Raw genomic sequence first — 17,590 nt, forward strand, 5'->3', positions numbered from 1 at the left:
TTTAGTGAGCGACTATAGCAACCCATTGTATCGAAAATCAACGTAGGCGCCATGGTGCTCACGGGTAGGTCCGGGGCGCCAAATGCGCCGGAGGGCGCGCCTGATTAAGTCAACGATTACTGTTGTCCATCGTGTCTTTAGTATATAGCCTTTTTTTAAAAAAAGGAACGTAAGCGCCATAGCAGGCTGAATATAGTAGTACCCCTTACCCGCTATGTAGGACGCCAGATTAAAGGGTGCCAAGAGTTAAATGAAAGGTGTAGTAATGTTTAAAAGACAATCAGACACACACAAACACACACACCTATATATATATATATATATACATACATATATATATATATATATATATATATATATATATATATATATATATATATATATATATATATATATATATATATATATATATATATATATATATACCTAATACCTAATCAAAGATCATAATATTGAAGTTAAAATGTTAGTGGCTCTTTAAAGGTAGGAGATCTAGTAAATTGTAATTTTTGGCTCTTCTGTCTCAAAAGGTTGCCGACCCCTGATCTAGCAGAAGACAACCAAACAGACACTACACGGCCACGAGGTCTATAAGTTGCTAGGGCCCGCATAAACTAACAAGAATATCCGGTTCGAAAATCAATAACATAAACACGGAGAATTCAAAGATAAGGGACACCACCCTGAACTCAAACGCGTCTGATTTTATTTTAGCCATGAGAGTTATGCCCCTTTTTTATTGACAAAGAATGATCAATGGCAGATTAAATTACTAAGCCAAACTTTCGTGTGACGTATGGATCGGTTTACAAGGTTTACTAGTTGAACTTTTTTCTGTTGCTTTTTGTACGAAATTAACCTCATTTGGTTCAAATCTTTGATAAAAACCCTCGACGCTGTTCTTCGCTTTATATTTTATAACATTTTTTAAATTTATTTTGTATAGAAAGAATTCATGTGTGATTTGTCCCGCTTGAAGCACATTCATAATTTTATTACTACTACTTTGAATTGGAACGATTTCAGAAAATCGATTTTAATTCCATGGCCCATACAAGGATCATACAAACACTCGTTGAGAGGGAGGGTGTGCGAACTGTACGTATTTTTCGCTTTAAAGTGCACATACGTAAAAACGTATACATATCTATATATATATATATATATATATATATATATATATATATATATATATATATATATATATATATATATATATATATATGTGTGTGTGTGTGTGTGTGTGTGTGTGTGTGTGTGTGTGTGTTAATATATATGCATATATATATATATATATATATATTAACACACACACACACACACACACGCTACCTATTGGAGGGAAGAGCATTTATGCTTTATGCAAATCTCTGAACAAGTAGATCAATAGTCTTAATTGTTTATTGCCTCTACTTTATAGAGCCACTCGTGGCGATTGAAGAAAAGTAAGTTTCTCATTCACGTATGACGTATTTGATCTACCTCACCTGTGACTAAAGCGCCCGTAGTTTATGATATTTACCTGTAGCTCAACAGTGCTGTTCGACACGGTGGGGAGTAGAGGGTATACCAGGTAAGTTGTCGCAGCGCAGGTGAAAAGGATTGTATATCACTGTTTACCTATGTATATGTAAGTCCCGTGTTGATCACAGAGATTTGAAGTTTTAAAATATGATCATAATATCTGGCGTTTAAAAACAAGTAGCAAGTGATATGTTTCCAACTTTAAAGGACTTGTAAACACCTGCATTAAACAGACGTAAGAACTTTCTAGACCATATGTAAATCTGTTTATAGATGTATTATATTATATATATACATAGGCCTATATATATATATATATATATATATATATATATATATATATATATATATATATATATATATATATATATATATATATGCAGTTTCTATTTTACGTTTGAAAAATTCGTTAAACTTAAGTAACTCAAGAATCTTTCCGTTGTGTACTTGCAAGGATTCATGTTTTCCGTTTTTCGTATCAAAATCCCAGGCGAATTGTGAAAAACCTGTGTTGTTAATGAGCAGATAATTAGTCTCCTCTCCACCCTCGTTCCCTATATTGAACAAAATATTATCCCGTGATTTTTTAACTCGCCCCATTGTTTCTACGCTAGTGTAATGCTGTCTTGTGAAGTTGTGTTCACGTTATTGAACAGCTCCAAGATTGAGTACCATAGGCTTAAAAAGTCTATGTAATCGTACTAATTTTTGGTAATTTGTAAAAAAAATGGCAAGCGATAAAATTATAGTTACATTTTAAAAGTTGAAGCTGTTTGGGAACCATCGGTTACACTTATTTTCCTAGTTTTGTTGTTAATAGAAGCCGTTGGAAAGCCGTTTTGAATTATTGTATCTGTTCAAATATTTTTTAAAAAGCTCTTTTAACCCCTCCTTAAAGTTAACCGGTCGTATTTTAATGATAAAATACATACTAGCATAAAATACATACCACATACATATTATATTAAATAAAATAGCATCTCCTATCACGAAAACACCCTTGCTCTACTGATCCAAATTAAAAATAAAAGTGTTAGCTAAATTACCTTATTTAGTTATTATTAGTTTGAATATTTCTAGCCTTAGTAAAACTGGAAGTGATTTTGTACCTATTTAACAGATGTTATAAAATATTCAATTTTGGAAGTGACAAAAGAAGCAAAATGTCTAAGAATTTTTTATTTATTTATCCCAAGCAGTAAACATATTTTATGAAATTCTTTTAAATAGGTAAGAAATTATACCATCCCAAAATGAAGAGTGAGGACGCTATCTGTTACTAAACCAAACACCAAGTATTCTCTTGTTGACACTGACTGGCCAGATCAAGATGTTTGGCCTGAGCAAGAAGTCCAACAAGCCAACAACGTTCTACGCATTGGCCTTTTGTATCCATGTTGTGGCCTTCATTCTGATGGCCATCGGCATGTTCACGCCGTACTGGACCGAGATCACAGAGCAAGTTGGGACATCCACCACCAATAGCAAGTATGACAGAGGTAAGGCTGGTTAGTTTAGACACAGTAGACACACACACACGCACACACACACGCACACACACAACACACACACACATGTATATATATATATATATATATATATATATATATATATATATATATATATAGAATAGCCAAGAACGCAATGACTCTAATATTACGGCTGGGTCGGATGGTAAATATAGCAATGGCTAACTTGAAAGTCTAGAGTTCTAGTGTACTTCCAGTTCTAGCTCTTGCGAGTAGTCTAACTGACTAACGTTAGGCAAAGTTAAGGCGGCTGGGTATTACTAGAATCCCAATATACCATCATATACTTTGATCTTAAAAATAGTTAAACTCTATTTCATCTGATCCGTGCACAGCAAGCTTCGTAAGGCTACCTTACTTTATATAGAACTTTTTATTGTACCGATCTATACCTCAGCACGGTTGACTGGAAGTCGTGGCTTTGTTGTACATCACATAACTTAAATATCAAATGTGTTCACAGGTCTAATCCTGAGCTGCTCACCTAGTAAAAGTTGTGAGGCCAACATCAACTTTACTAGTGCATCAAGTAAGTCTCGCTATGTGCATCATCATATACATCATTATGATGTATCTACTTCATTATCTACCTTTCTTATTAAATAATTATTTTTTTCACAAATTATAATTAGCCATACTTTTTTACTTTGTCTTAATTAAAGTATTATTATTTCTCACTGTATTTTATCTCCCTATATCTATTTTTCTTTCTCTCTTTCTCTTTAATTATCTCTATTTCCTTATCTCTGCTTGTCTACGTATTCCTCTATCAACACTTTTTCTCTCTTTCTTCCTTTGTCTCTAATAAAAATAAAATTCACCGCATAACAAAATGTAATTCCTTGACATTGAACCCGCCTTTGTAATGAGGATTTAATGTAAAAAAGTGAACTAAAACCTGATTCAATTAAGTTTTAAAGCCCAGATCATTTTGCATATAAGAAGTGTTTTCATTCATTTAAATGCAACAGTTCCCTAAAGAATAATTTTTTAACTTATAAACGCAACTCATTTAAGGACTATGTATTCCTGGAAATAAAATATTTTGCTTCCGATACAATGGGTAAAAAGGGCATGGTGGGGGGGGGGGGGGGGGGGGGGGTTACACTTGTGTTAATAAATAGGTATTTAACAATAATATCGACTTGTAGTTTTTTCATATTTCACTGAATGTATTCACCTGTTGTGTTTATGTTTTCAGAAGTTTTCTTTACGTCGTTTGTGCTGGGTATCATCTCCATCGTCATCGGTTTCTTCACACTACAGCTCTTCTGTGCGGGGCTCTTCATTAGGAGCTGTAGAGAGAGCAACCTAGGGGTACCAGTGGCTGTTATGTCTATTTTTGAAGGTAATGTGGGGCTGTAAAGTAAACATTTGGAAATAATGTGTGTGTGGTCTCATCCATTCAAGGTTATGTGTGGGTGTGTTGTGTGGGTCTGTCGTGCCGTAGTGTGTGGGAATGTGTGTCAATATTTATAGGTTATGTGTGGGTGTGTTGTGTGTGTGTTGTGTGTGTGTTGTGTGTGTTGTGTATGTTGTGTGTGGGTGTGTTGTCTGGATGTGTTACGCGGATGTGGTGTGTGGGTGTTTTGTGGGTGTTGTGTGGGTGTGTTGTGTTGGTGTGTTGTGTGGGTGTGTTGTGTGGGTGTGTTGTGTGGGTTGTGTGGGTGTGTTGTGTAGGTGTGTTGTGTGGGTGTGTTGTGTAGGTGTGTTGTGTAGGTGCTTTGTGGATGTGTTGTGTGGGTGAGCTGTGTGGGTGTGTTGTGTTGTGTGAGTGTTGTGTGGGTGTGTTGTGTGGGTGTGTTGTGTGGGTTGTGTGGGTGTGTTGTGTGGGTGTGTTGTGTGGGTTGTGTGGGTGTGTTGTGTAGGTGCTTTGTGGATGTGTTGTGTGGGTGAGCTGTGTGGGTGTGTTGTGTTGTGTGAGTGTTGTGTGGGTGTGTTGTGTGGGTGTGTTGTGTGGGTGTATTGTGGATGTGTTATGAGTGTGTGTTGTGTGGGTGTGTTGTGTGGGTATGTTCTGTCCATCTCTAAAGAGAATGTGTGTGGTTGTTACGTTTATCTCTAAAAGTAATATGTGGTTATGTCGTATTCATCTTTAAACTTAATATGTTGCTGTATAAAACAAAGAACCTCCGCTTGTCTCAATTTAAAGTCAAAATACAGGCAAGACAGTCATGTACAGTTTTGAGTTAAAATTATACAACGTTCAAAACTTTTGAATGGAATATTGATCTTGTGCTTCCCACATCTTGTATGCCTACCTCTCTGGTTTTTTGGAAATAATGATAAATGTTTGCCAATAAAACATGGCATTCGGAAACAGAAATGGAATATTCGTCAGCCTCATTTATTCACCCACGCAAGAATAATCTAGAAACGATGCTTCAGTGATCAGCATATTCCTCTCTAATTGATTCCAGACATTACCATGTCACTGAACACTTAATCATACAAGGGATTCTGGAATTTCCCTTACACCAGTGTCCGATAATAGACTCTTCCGAAAATAGGTGTGTTAGGTTGATAATAGTATTGTAACCTCTTGTTTAGTGCTATGGGCAGAAATTGGGTCTAGGGCTAGGGTAGGATTTGGGTTAGGGTTTTGGTTTAAGGAAATGTTAGCGAAGACACCAGCAAGACATATTTGTATTTCGTTATCTACCTGTATTCTAACACCCCCTTTTTAAAGATGATTCTATTTTCGTGGTATTATCAAACACGGTATAACACATAGCCCTGGAATCTTTATTCGTGAGCGTAATTAAAATAGTCGAAACTTAGTCTGATTTTACTATCAACGAAGGTGACATATACATGATGATTTTATGTAATAATTTTAGTATTTTGTTTCGTTTTATTATACTGTCTTTTGTTTCTGTATCAAAAAGAGTTTGATTTTTAAATTTTCCAGGAGCAATGCTCATCCTCGTTTTGGTGTTTTTTGAAATATCCATCGGCCTTGACACGAACAGTGGGAATATCCACAGAGATGACACGTTCGGGTTTTCCCGCGGGCTAATAATAGGATCCATCGTTCTCTACTGGGTTTCGTCCTTCTTCATCATAGGGGAATATTTCCGGCGATTCACCAAGTAAGAACATTCGTCTCTTTCATAGGCGGGTAGGGTTTGATGTGGGGCATTGGCTAACCGTTATCAGGATCCCCTGGGTGGATTTATACAGGGCCCTAATTTTAATTTATCCAAGGTCCTCGGCTAAATATTATTTGGGGTCAAAGAGTAAAAATTATCCGGAACCCTACGTGAGATATTAGGAACCCTTGGTTAAAATATTCGGGGGAGGGGGAGGGGCTTAGCTGAAAATTATCCGGAGCCCCAATACGTGAGACACCAGGACCCCCTGGGTTAAAATATTCGGGGGGGGGGGGGGGGAGGGAGGCTTAGCTGAAAATTATCCGGGGCCCCAGGTTGAATATTATCCGTGGTTCCTGAGAGAAGTTATATAGGGCCCTAATCTGAAATTAATCCGGTACCCTTGGCTAAAAAGTACCCGGTATCTTAGACTAAAAACTATCCGGAATCCATATCTGTGAGATATCATGGACCCCAGGATTAAAATATTCGGGGTACTTTGCTGAAAGTTTTCAGGGCCCATTGGTGAATTTATTCAGGGCCCTAATTGTTTTAATTTTTGGAGTCAATGACTTCAGTCTTAATGAAATACTCCCCCCCCCCCACCCCGTCCGTCTGTCCCGACAATTTATTTCCTTTATAAACAACACTGAATTGCACATTAGAGATGCTTGTGTATTACGTAATGTCGCCTTTACAAGTAACTTACATAACCTTGACCTTTGACACCTGTCTTCTCCTCAGCGACCGCGCGCCAGTTCAAGAGGTCAAGCCGGCCCGGGGCCCCCCACCCCGCAGCCACCGGGAGGATTACGACAGAGGTAGAGACCCCCCTTCCTACAAATAAGGCACATCATTGATAGTAGAGTGCGACGTACACAAACCATTGATTAGAACTTTATTATGTTATCATGTAGGAAAATTCGTTAGCATTGAAGCGAAATTAAACACTTGATGTTAAAGCCCTATACAGAAATTATACCCTTCCTGTTGATAAAATGATACAAAAATATCTGCCCCGTGAATATGGTAGAGTGCACTAGTTCATAATGATCTACACTTTTTCATTATAGGTAACATTATACAGGTATAACATTTGCTCAAATTTTGAATTATTTATAATAATGCAATTATAATTAATATTATATTTTTTTTATTACTCTGTATTATAATTTACTTATATTAGATGACGTGATGTCAAAATTTTAAGTAGGCTGTATCTGAAATTGAGATTACATTTGTTTTTAATTTAATCTAAGGGAAATAATCACATATTTAACAGTTATTTTTAAACTTTGTTACATTTCCTGGTTTTACAGCATTATGAAACAAAACTTCAGCATTAAGTTAGAATATTTTTAGAAGATTATATTTGTGTCTATAGATAAATAGTACAGTTGACACGAATTTTAATTACAAACTTTATTTAATTAGTTTGTGTGGTGTGATACACACATTGAACAATTATGCCTACATTAACATATTTATTAAACACGTATTATATAAGCTGAGGATGTTAAGGTTCGGTCTCTTTGGAGTTACTTCAATAACATGCAATTTAAAAAAAAAAATAAAAAAAAAATAACATGCAATTTATGTTGTCTTTAAAAACAGTCGTATTGCAGTTCACCTCGATTCCTTTACCCTTTACAATAAAATACAACACAATATTTTTATAACGCAGCTAAACCCTATTAAATTAAATTATTAAAAAACCACCAATTCAATACCTACTTTTTAGGAACAATATAATACGAATGGCCTAACTTTATTTCTCACTTTATGAATAACATAGCTTTGTCCGGATCTTGAGACATTTATTAATAACATGCAATATATATATATATATATATATATATATATATATATATATATATATATATATATATATGTAACAACATGTATTCTCTGTTGTTTTGGGTTAGCTTTCATACAGGAACACGAGCAACAGTGGCAACTTGAAATGACAACTTTATTTACACTATGTACAGATAAATCCGTGGTACATCCATATTTGAAGATCAACTGATATAGGTACAAATAATAATCACGACTCCAAGTCATGGAGACATCTTACATTCACTGCCATCGTTCCAGTCCCAAGTCCTAGCACACAACACCCGTTCACCTTTCGCTCTCTTTTATTCACCACTTTCTCTCCCCTTACGTCAATGAGCGATCTCACCCAAAAGCATGAAAAAACACATGACGATCGCTCAGACAGTCCTTCCGCTAGCCAGGTACTCTTCATTCATGCAAAACACAATATAATAATGATATATAATAATACAGTCTGTGACACGTCCCCCCTTCGAATAAAATTTTGTGTAACAAAATTTATAAATACAATATTGGTAGGGCAGGACCATGTGCCAGACAACAAAAATTTTTTATACATCTCAAAAAACATGGAAAATACATTCTTTGTAGACTAATGCACAAGCATTATGTGTAATATATTCAAATATGAGAAAGAAAAACATTTCAATTACCCAGTAATTGTAGTATAAACAAGATCAATGAGTTTAGTAAATTACCAAACTATAATATATAGTTGAAATTATCAAAGACTTGATTCAACTCATAATTTAAATAACTATATCCTATGTGGTAAAAAAACTTCCTTATCATCAAGGCATGTTATTACGACGCATGATTAATATACTTTGTTGTCTCCCCTAGTTGACCCATTTCAGACAAATCTAGGTCACAACACAATCACATTCTTGCCTTACCCAGGTATTGACTAATACACAATACATCATTGAGACTTCCGTCTTATTGTTATGCGGAATAAATAGTCTCTAACTTTTATTTATTTACTTTATTCACTGTTAATTAATAGTATAGAATAGGTTTAACATAATACAGTTTACATTCTTTAGATATAGTACACAATTTATGTTTACTCAAACACATTATTTGATATTTATATATTACAGTTACAGACTGTATAATATTAATAAACTGTCAATTGATAATTTATCTTAGCATCCTCTATAGCATGAGTAATCGTTCTCGTGCAGTTGACGATGACCTGTATGCCATCTCTCCCTCAAATTGTATGTGTATCTTTTAGCTTTGTTACCATAATTATTTCCTAGAATTCGTGTAACTTGTGTTACTTCATTTGTTTTAATATTCTCTTCTGGTTTCTGAACAACGTCAGTTGTTATCTTGCTTTGTGTACGTTCGTTTGGTTCATCAACCAACTCAATATAAATATTATGGCATTGCTTTGGCCTCTCATAATATGTGTTGCGTCGGTAACTTCCATTAGTATACCTATTCACACTTTTGTTATTCTGATTTGAACTTGATACATTATTCCTTAAATTACTGTATTTCTCACATGACTTTCTGTGTACATAATTGTTTCTTCTCTGATTTGCCAACCTATGCCAACATTGATTTTGGTAATGACCTGTTTTTCCGCAGTAAAAACATCTAGATTTTGGCTTCTTATAAACATGGTGACTGTATTCATAGTTTGCTAAATTTCTTTTTCTTTCATTCTGTGCATTAATGACATTAATGACATTCTTATTAACATGTTGACTGTATTCATAGTTTGCTAAATTTCTTTTACTTTCATTCTGTGCATCAATGACATTGTAGTTTCTAGTTACTGTTTCATCTTTCTTAACTTCCTTGTGCTTCTTTATTGATTCTAATTCACACATAAATTTATGTGTTAATTTCTCCATTTCTTTGTTAAATTTATTCTTGAGTTCTAGTATATCTTCTTTATAGTTTGACTCCAGATTTCTAAGTAACTCCTCAATAGGTACGTGCTCTTCATTGTGGCTTATTAAGTTCACTGATTCATTAATCATCATTAGTTTATCATGATTCCTGCCATTCTCCGACGGACTTATTAAATCATCACTGCCATTGACTGATGGGCTTATTAAATCATTTTGACTACCATTCTCTGATGGACTTGTTTCTTGTTGACTGCCATTCTCTGATGGACTTACGATATAACTTTCAATAATATTCTCGTGTACCTGCGTATCATTTAATAAAGAGTCAATCTTAAGACATTCTAATGTAACTGTCATCTTTAAATCATTATTAAGTTCAACCTCTGTTTTATCCTTGGGTTTCAATTCTTCCTGGACTATGTTACTCTGTTCTTCATTCCAAAGGTTGCCAATATTTACTTCTTCAAGTTCTGCTTTAAATTCTGTCTGTTCACTTTCTAATTTTGGTTCATTTGTGTCTGTTATAGCTTTCATTTCTAATAGTTCTTGTTCATATGCTAGTTCATGTAGGCCAACATGTTTTTCCAAAGTTTCAGCCCTTTTATCTGCTCTCTGTTTTCTGTTTCTTTTTTTCCGCTTTCCTTTTAGTTGTACAGTCTCTTCTACTTTATCTACTTCTGAAATGTCTTCTTCTTTATGCATGTCTGTAATAGCTCTTGATCTATTACACACTATTTCTATCATATCATCTAGTTCTCTCAATACATTTCCATGAGCTCGTCGGGGTTGTTCTGGTACTTCATCCCATGCTTCTTTTGCTTCTTCTATGTCTTTTTCAAGTCGATTGGTTGCCCAGGCTATCTGCTTATTCATCTTCTTAATGCCTTGCGCCCTCGCTAGTGCTAGATATTCTTCAAAACATGACATTTTGATATATTTTCTATGACATAAAATATAAATTCATTAGTTGACAATAGATAAATGTTAATTAATTTACAATACCCTTTCTTGTATTCTGGCTTTGTTCAGTTGATTAGAGACATCTAGTAATCCAAGAAAAGTTCATAGTACATATATAGTACAAAAATAGTTCACTTTGTTGATTCCAAAAAGTTGAAAAAAATTCAAAATAGTTCTAGTAGCCTGTTACAGAGTAGAAATTTGTCCAGTTTTAGATAAGACATCTTTAGGAACAGTTTAGGAACAGTTACAAAAATAAACTTGATCTGCTAAATCCAAACAGTAGAAAAACTTGAACAGCTAATCCATACAGAAAAAGAAACACTAAGTCTTGATCGGCTAAATCCAAACAGAAAAAACACACAGACGATATTTACTCGACATTGGTGAGACAATATCGAAATAAGGTGATAAAAATTATCACGTTGATGACTTGACTTGAACAAAACGTCTGACTTGACTACAGCAACCCTTCTGACTTGAGTGTAGATAGATGACTTTCAAGAACTTGACGTACTTGGTAAACAGTGGAAGACCACAGACTGTAATATCTCCATTTCTGACATATGTAGCACCAATTCTTCAACCACTTGTGACATCATAAGTAACAGTAATACAATGTAGCAACATCACTTTATTGCCTCCACTTCTGACACCATATGTAACAACATGTATTCTCTGTTGTTTTGGGTTAGCTTTCATACAGGAACACGAGCAACAGTGGCAACTTGAAATGACAACTTTATTTACACTATGTACAGATAAATCCGTGGTACATCCATATTTGAAGATCAACTGATATAGGTACAAATAATAATCACGACTCCAAGTCATGGAGACATCTTACATTCACTGCCATCGTTCCAGTCCCAAGTCCTAGCACACAACACCCGTTCACCTTTCGCTCTCTTTTATTCACCACTTTCTCTCCCCTTACGTCAATGAGCGATCTCACCCAAAAGCATGAAAAAACACATGACGATCGCTCAGACAGTCCTTCCGCTAGCCAGGTACTCTTCATTCATGCAAAACACAATATAATAATGATATATAATAATACAGTCTGTGACAATATATATATATATATATATATATGTATATGTATATATGTATGTATATATATGTATATATGTATGTATATATATATATATATATATATATATATATATATATATATATATATATATATATATATATATATATATATATGTATATGTATATATATATATATATATATATATATATATATGTATATATGTATATGTATATATATGTATATATATATATATATATATATTAATATATTAGTATATACATGAGTCTGTGAGTATTTGAACGTGCGTGTGTGAGAGAAGAATTCTTCCTCCTCTACATATATAAAAAAAACGATAAGAAAAATTTCTTATATAACATTCTAAATTCTAAGAGCTCGTGTTGTTTATATATATCATGATTTAAGAGACAAATATGTCGGTATAAGTTTGGTTTTTATTTTGATGATTATTGTATTTATTTACACATTGTTTTATATAAAAATATATATAGCACACTAGTTATTATAATGTAAATTCACGCGTGTTATTATAATATCACCCTGCACTACTTAAAAATTAATTAAACATTTTAAAAAATAAGTAATTTGTTGCGTTATTTTATTTTAGGTAATTACATTTTTTCATTGGCACCACCAAATAACTATACTTACACATTAACTACTGTCAATTTATCAACAGTGATAACTTTTATATTCCATTAATTAAAATCGAGATTCTTAATTCCTGCTTTGATAGACACTATTTGTATGTGCAGCTACAAATACAATGTTTAAAATAAGACAATGTTAAGCCACCCCTCTCTTCCCCAGGGAGAAGGAACAAAAAACCCCTGGGTCCGGCTGTGGTCAGCGCCGCCGCCCCTCCACCTTACACCAAAGCTAATCCAGTCTACGACCCTAACGATGGACGTAAGTATCGCTAAGTTAATCCCTTCAGACAGCAATATCAGCTTAATCCCTTCCTGCACCAAGTTGATTTAGCTTATTATTTATAAATCAACATTTTCATGATTTACATTCCTAGCTAGTTCACATTTCTGGAGACGTGGTCTCACACAGTTGTTTCTCAATATTGAAACAAAAAAATTAAAAAAAAAATTCATTCCTAACATACCAATTCAATAAACACAGTGTAGAATTACTCTTTTGGAATATAAGACGGATCTATAATCTGGCTAAGTAGTGATAGTTCCTAAAAAAACTCAGGTATTCTATATGACGTACTTGGGTCAACTCAGCTCTGATAGATACATGACTTACGTTAGGTAAACTAAGGCTCTAGGCATAGTGCTGACCACACTATTTCCCTGTATACTGAGGTCATATGCTCCAAGTGTCTTGGACACAAACGGGAAAAAAAAAATCCTTGGAACAGTGCCGTAGCAAGGTCGGGTGTCACCCGGTGTGGCACCTATTGGTGTCACCCGGTGCAACACCTAGTGGTGTCACCCCCCCCCCCCCCTCTCGCTACGCCTCTGTCTAGGACAAACCTCAGTTTACTTTAAAGCAACCTCTCCCTCTCAACCACACTGGTGCTTTAGTCAGCAAACCTAAAGCTCAGATCTGAGATATTCTTGAGCATCATGACTCAAAGTCATCAGATACTCAATCAGGAGATCGTTCCCTATAGTTTTTTTTTTTTATAAATAGATTTTTACTACACTGGTAGCAAGAATTTTTAAACAATCAGTGTCTTGTGTACAAAGTGACGATCAGCTAAACTCCATTATCATTCCTACGTCTACACCTATGGCTTGCTTACAATCATAAATGGTATATAAAATATTGTAAGTGCACACAATCAATATAAAACTTCCTTATCATGACATTATAAAAAAAAAGATTGCTTGTATTGTGTTTGAACATATGAGTTTGGGGTGTGGATCAAATCACTGAATGTACCCTTTCAAATTTGACGGTCCATGATGCACAGTTCACCTGCGTCAGCGACCTTTTTAGCGTGCTCTTTATTGAAATATGGGGTTTATACACGACATTCTTTTTTTCTCTAGATGGCTATGGAGTCTACTTTCAATTAAAAAAAACACATTCTAAAATATATAGTAAGTAGGCTTTGTAGCCATCTATAGTAAAAAATGAACAAAAAAAAAACAACTCTAAAATGCTTATATACTACATTGTAGTTGGGGATATTGGATTATCAGTTTCATATAAAGTTTTCCTGTCTAAAAAGGAAAATGTGTCTTCTTAAATTTAAAAAAAATGGTATACTAAACAAGACTTAACATAAATAGACGGTGACCAATGACATGTTCAGAAAATATAACTGACCGTCATGCTTATCTCCCCGTCCTACAGAACGCCGTGGGATGAACGCCTGCAACAAGCCCGGCTGTCAGATGTGTAACTACGTGGCCGAGTCGCCAACCTTCTGGGGTCCTGCCGGTGTATTCAACATCACGGAGACGCTGGACTGTCAACATGTCAACGTCGTGTATGCCATCATTTGTATGAAGGATGAAAAGGTTGGTATGACGTCATATGTGTACGTCGTCGTTTGTTTAAATGACGAAAAGGTAGGTGGGACGTCAACTGTGTGTGCGTCATCATTTGTATGAAGGACAGTATGAGAAAGTAATTTAGATTAACTGTTTATAATTCCAATTAAATGACAAAATCATAACCTCAGCAGCTGTACAGTTACCGTAGTCCTTCCTCATATATATATATATATATATATATATATATATATATATATATATATATATATATATTTATTTATATAGGTGTGTGTGTGTGGTGTGTGTGTGTGTGTTTTTTTTGGCTTATTCAGAACGAGAATTGTTCTAAAAAGCAAATGGGTCTACAAGCTAAAGCTAAAATATATATCACAACAAGCTGAATTTATCCAAAAATGCTGTTGATATTTTCAGGTTTTTATTGGCCATTCGAGATTAAAGTTGGAAGACGCTTTCCGCGTGCACCTGGCCAACGTGCGGGCCAACAACAACAGTGACCCGGTGGCCTTCCACTTCACCAGACCTGGCCACAATATACAGGACATTAGGGTAAGGGCCAACACTATTACATTTCGATATTTATATTTTCATCGGACCGCCTGGCTTAGCGGTAGAGCGCTAGACTGGAACACGAAAGTTTCGCGTTCGAATCCGTATTCAAGTCAGTGGAACGTCTCTGAGTCCACCCTGCTCTGATGGGTACCTAACTTACGTTAGGGAAAGTAAATTCGGCTGGGCATAGTGCAAACCACATTATCCCTTCATATGCCGAGGCCAAGAAACATAATAACTCTACTTCATCTGCTAGTCCTAAAGATGAATTCTTTCTTCATTTTACTCATTAGTTTAAATCAAAGCTGCTGTAACTTTTACCATATTCATTTTTGTATACTTTACTCAAAAAGCCTAAAAACCATAATTTCAGCTTTGTCTAAAAAACATACCGATTTTTATATTTCCTCAATCAGCTAAATTAAGCTGGGCCTAAAATATAACAATTTAAATTTAACTACTGTGTTTTGTTGACAAAACTACTGAATATAAATGTTGGTTTCAATTTAAATTTTCAGTTTTAGATCTGTTTGTTGACAGCTGATATCAAATATACTAACTATACTTATTTTGGTTTTGTTTGTTTATAGTTGATTGTGAATATATTTGTTTCGGGTATGTTTGTTTTCAGTTGATAGTGAATGTATTTGTTTGGTTATTTTGGTTTATAGCTGATAGTGAATATATTTTTGGGTACGTTTGTTTATAGTTGATAGTGAATATATTTGTTTTGGTTATTTTGGTTTATAGTTGATAGTGACTATATTTGTTTCGGGTATGTTTGTTTTCAGTTGATATTGAATATATTTGTTTTGATTATTTTGGTTTATAGCTGATAGTGAATATATTTGTTCCGGGTATGTTTGTTTATAGATGATAGTGAATATATTTGTTTTGGTTATTTTGGTTTATAGCTGATAGTGAATATATTTGTTCCGGGTATGTTTGTTTATAGCTGATGTTGAATATATTTGTTTCGGGTATGTTTGTTTATAGTTGATAGTGAATATATTTGTTTCGGGTATGTTTGTTTATAGTTTATAGTGAATATATTTGTTTCGGGTATGTTTGTTTATAGTTGATAGTGAATATAATTATTTGGTTATTTTGGTTTATAGCGGATAGTAAATATATTTGTTCCGGGTATGTTTGTTTATAGTTGATAGTGAATATATTTGTTTTGTGGTATGTTTTGCTGACAATTATTGAATCAAACGTTTGTTTCAGATCTCCGCCCTGGCGTCCATTAACTGTGACAAGGACACCAGGGCCCGCCTGGAGAAGGCCCTATCCTACAACATGGACCAACCCCACAACTCTTACTATGGGATAAACGAAGACTTCGAGTTTCTGTAGCCGCCGTTACGGTCTTCAAACAGCCACATAGATGGCTCAATGGCAGCAACACGCTCTCCACTGCTGAAAAACACATTTACTCTATTTTTATTTATTTTATAAGAGCTCTATTTATGCAAGTGTTGTTGCCAGATTTTTTTCGATTTATGGCCAATCTTCAAACAGCCACGAACATGGCTCAATGACGGCTACATAAACACGCTATCTACTGCTGAAGAAGACATTTACTCTATTTTTTTTTAATTTTATTTTATAAGAGCTCTATTTATGCCAGTGTTGTTGCCAGATTTTTTTCGATGTATGGCCAATCTACAAACAGCTAAATAGATGGCTCAATGACGGCTACATAAACACGCTCTCCACTGCTGAAGAACACATTTACTCTATTATTTTATTTTTATAAGAGCTCTATTTCTGCCAGTGTTGTTGCCAGATTTTTTTTTTTATTTATGGCCAATTTACTATAACAGATATTATTCTTATTAGGGAGAATTTGAATAGATTATTTAAAACATGTAACAAAAATAAAAGTATTAAATTATAATTTCAAAGTATTTGTTTCTCATAGCTTTGAAGAAAGAAAACGGCCAAGTTCTAAAGTCAAACTTTAAATAAAAAATAGTTTCCTGCAATGCGCTTATAACTACTAACAAACAGTACAAACAGCCATACGGATTTCATGTATATAACTTGAATAACATATTGTTTATTACATGTAATAGCATCAGTATATTTTCCCGTTCGTGCCCAAGACACATGGGGCTGATAAAGTAGAGTTCATCTGTTTCAATGACCTTGGCATATTAGGAGATAGTGTGGTCAGCCGCATTCGTTTCCCTAACGTAAGTCAGGTACTCATCAGAGCTGGGAGGAATCAGGGGCGTCCTACGGACTCGAGGCCGGGATCCGAACTCGATATTTCCGTTTTAGCCGTCGAACGCTCTAATAATTGACCACACTGTACCATGTAGAATCTACATAAATATAAATCTATTTTTTAAAAAAATAATTTTCTTGATCCCAGAGACACAGTTTCAAACGTATATGTTATTCCACTGTCGGATGTTTAGGATTCATTATTTCGTTTCAAAATTATTAGTCCTCGTGTAGTTATCTCCCTTGATATTAAGTCCCATAATGATTTTGGTTGCTCGTATAACTATATACAAAATCCGGTGACCGACTAAAGAGGAGGGAGCTTTTTGTAGAGGCCCCGTGTGTCTTGGGCACAACAAGGAAAAGATGATGATGATGAGGGCTATATACGTTAAAGAGACAATAAATGTATTATATACAATGAGAGCTGGTAGGGAGGTGACACATTTCTTGGTTTTTC

The 17,590-nt window shown here is 34.6% G+C and overlaps 1 protein-coding gene across 2 annotated transcripts; it reads left to right on the forward strand.

Annotated features, from left to right (window-relative positions):
* Positions 1–1,429: 1,429 nt before the first annotated feature.
* LOC131929585 (uncharacterized) lies at positions 1,430–16,761 on the forward strand. Of its 2 annotated transcripts, none has more exons than XM_059285866.1 (10): positions 1,430–1,759; positions 2,755–3,023; positions 3,517–3,582; positions 4,255–4,401; positions 5,965–6,145; positions 6,890–6,966; positions 12,677–12,775; positions 14,186–14,352; positions 14,761–14,895; positions 16,126–16,761. In XM_059285866.1, exons 2-10 carry the CDS (start codon positions 2,855–2,857, stop codon positions 16,252–16,254), a joined length of 1,170 nt encoding a protein of 389 aa, XP_059141849.1. In that variant the 5' UTR covers positions 1,430–1,759; positions 2,755–2,854; the 3' UTR covers positions 16,255–16,761. The 2 variants fall into 2 exon arrangements, with proteins under 2 accessions (XP_059141849.1, XP_059141850.1); XM_059285867.1 differs by having other exon boundaries at positions 1,430–1,573.
* Positions 16,762–17,590: the final 829 nt, after the last annotated feature.

Source organism: Physella acuta, unplaced genomic scaffold (genome assembly GCF_028476545.2).
Source record: "Physella acuta isolate Inbredline_101_S28 unplaced genomic scaffold, ASM2847654v3 ptg001653l, whole genome shotgun sequence".
Lineage (NCBI taxonomy): Eukaryota > Metazoa > Mollusca > Gastropoda > Physidae > Physella > Physella acuta.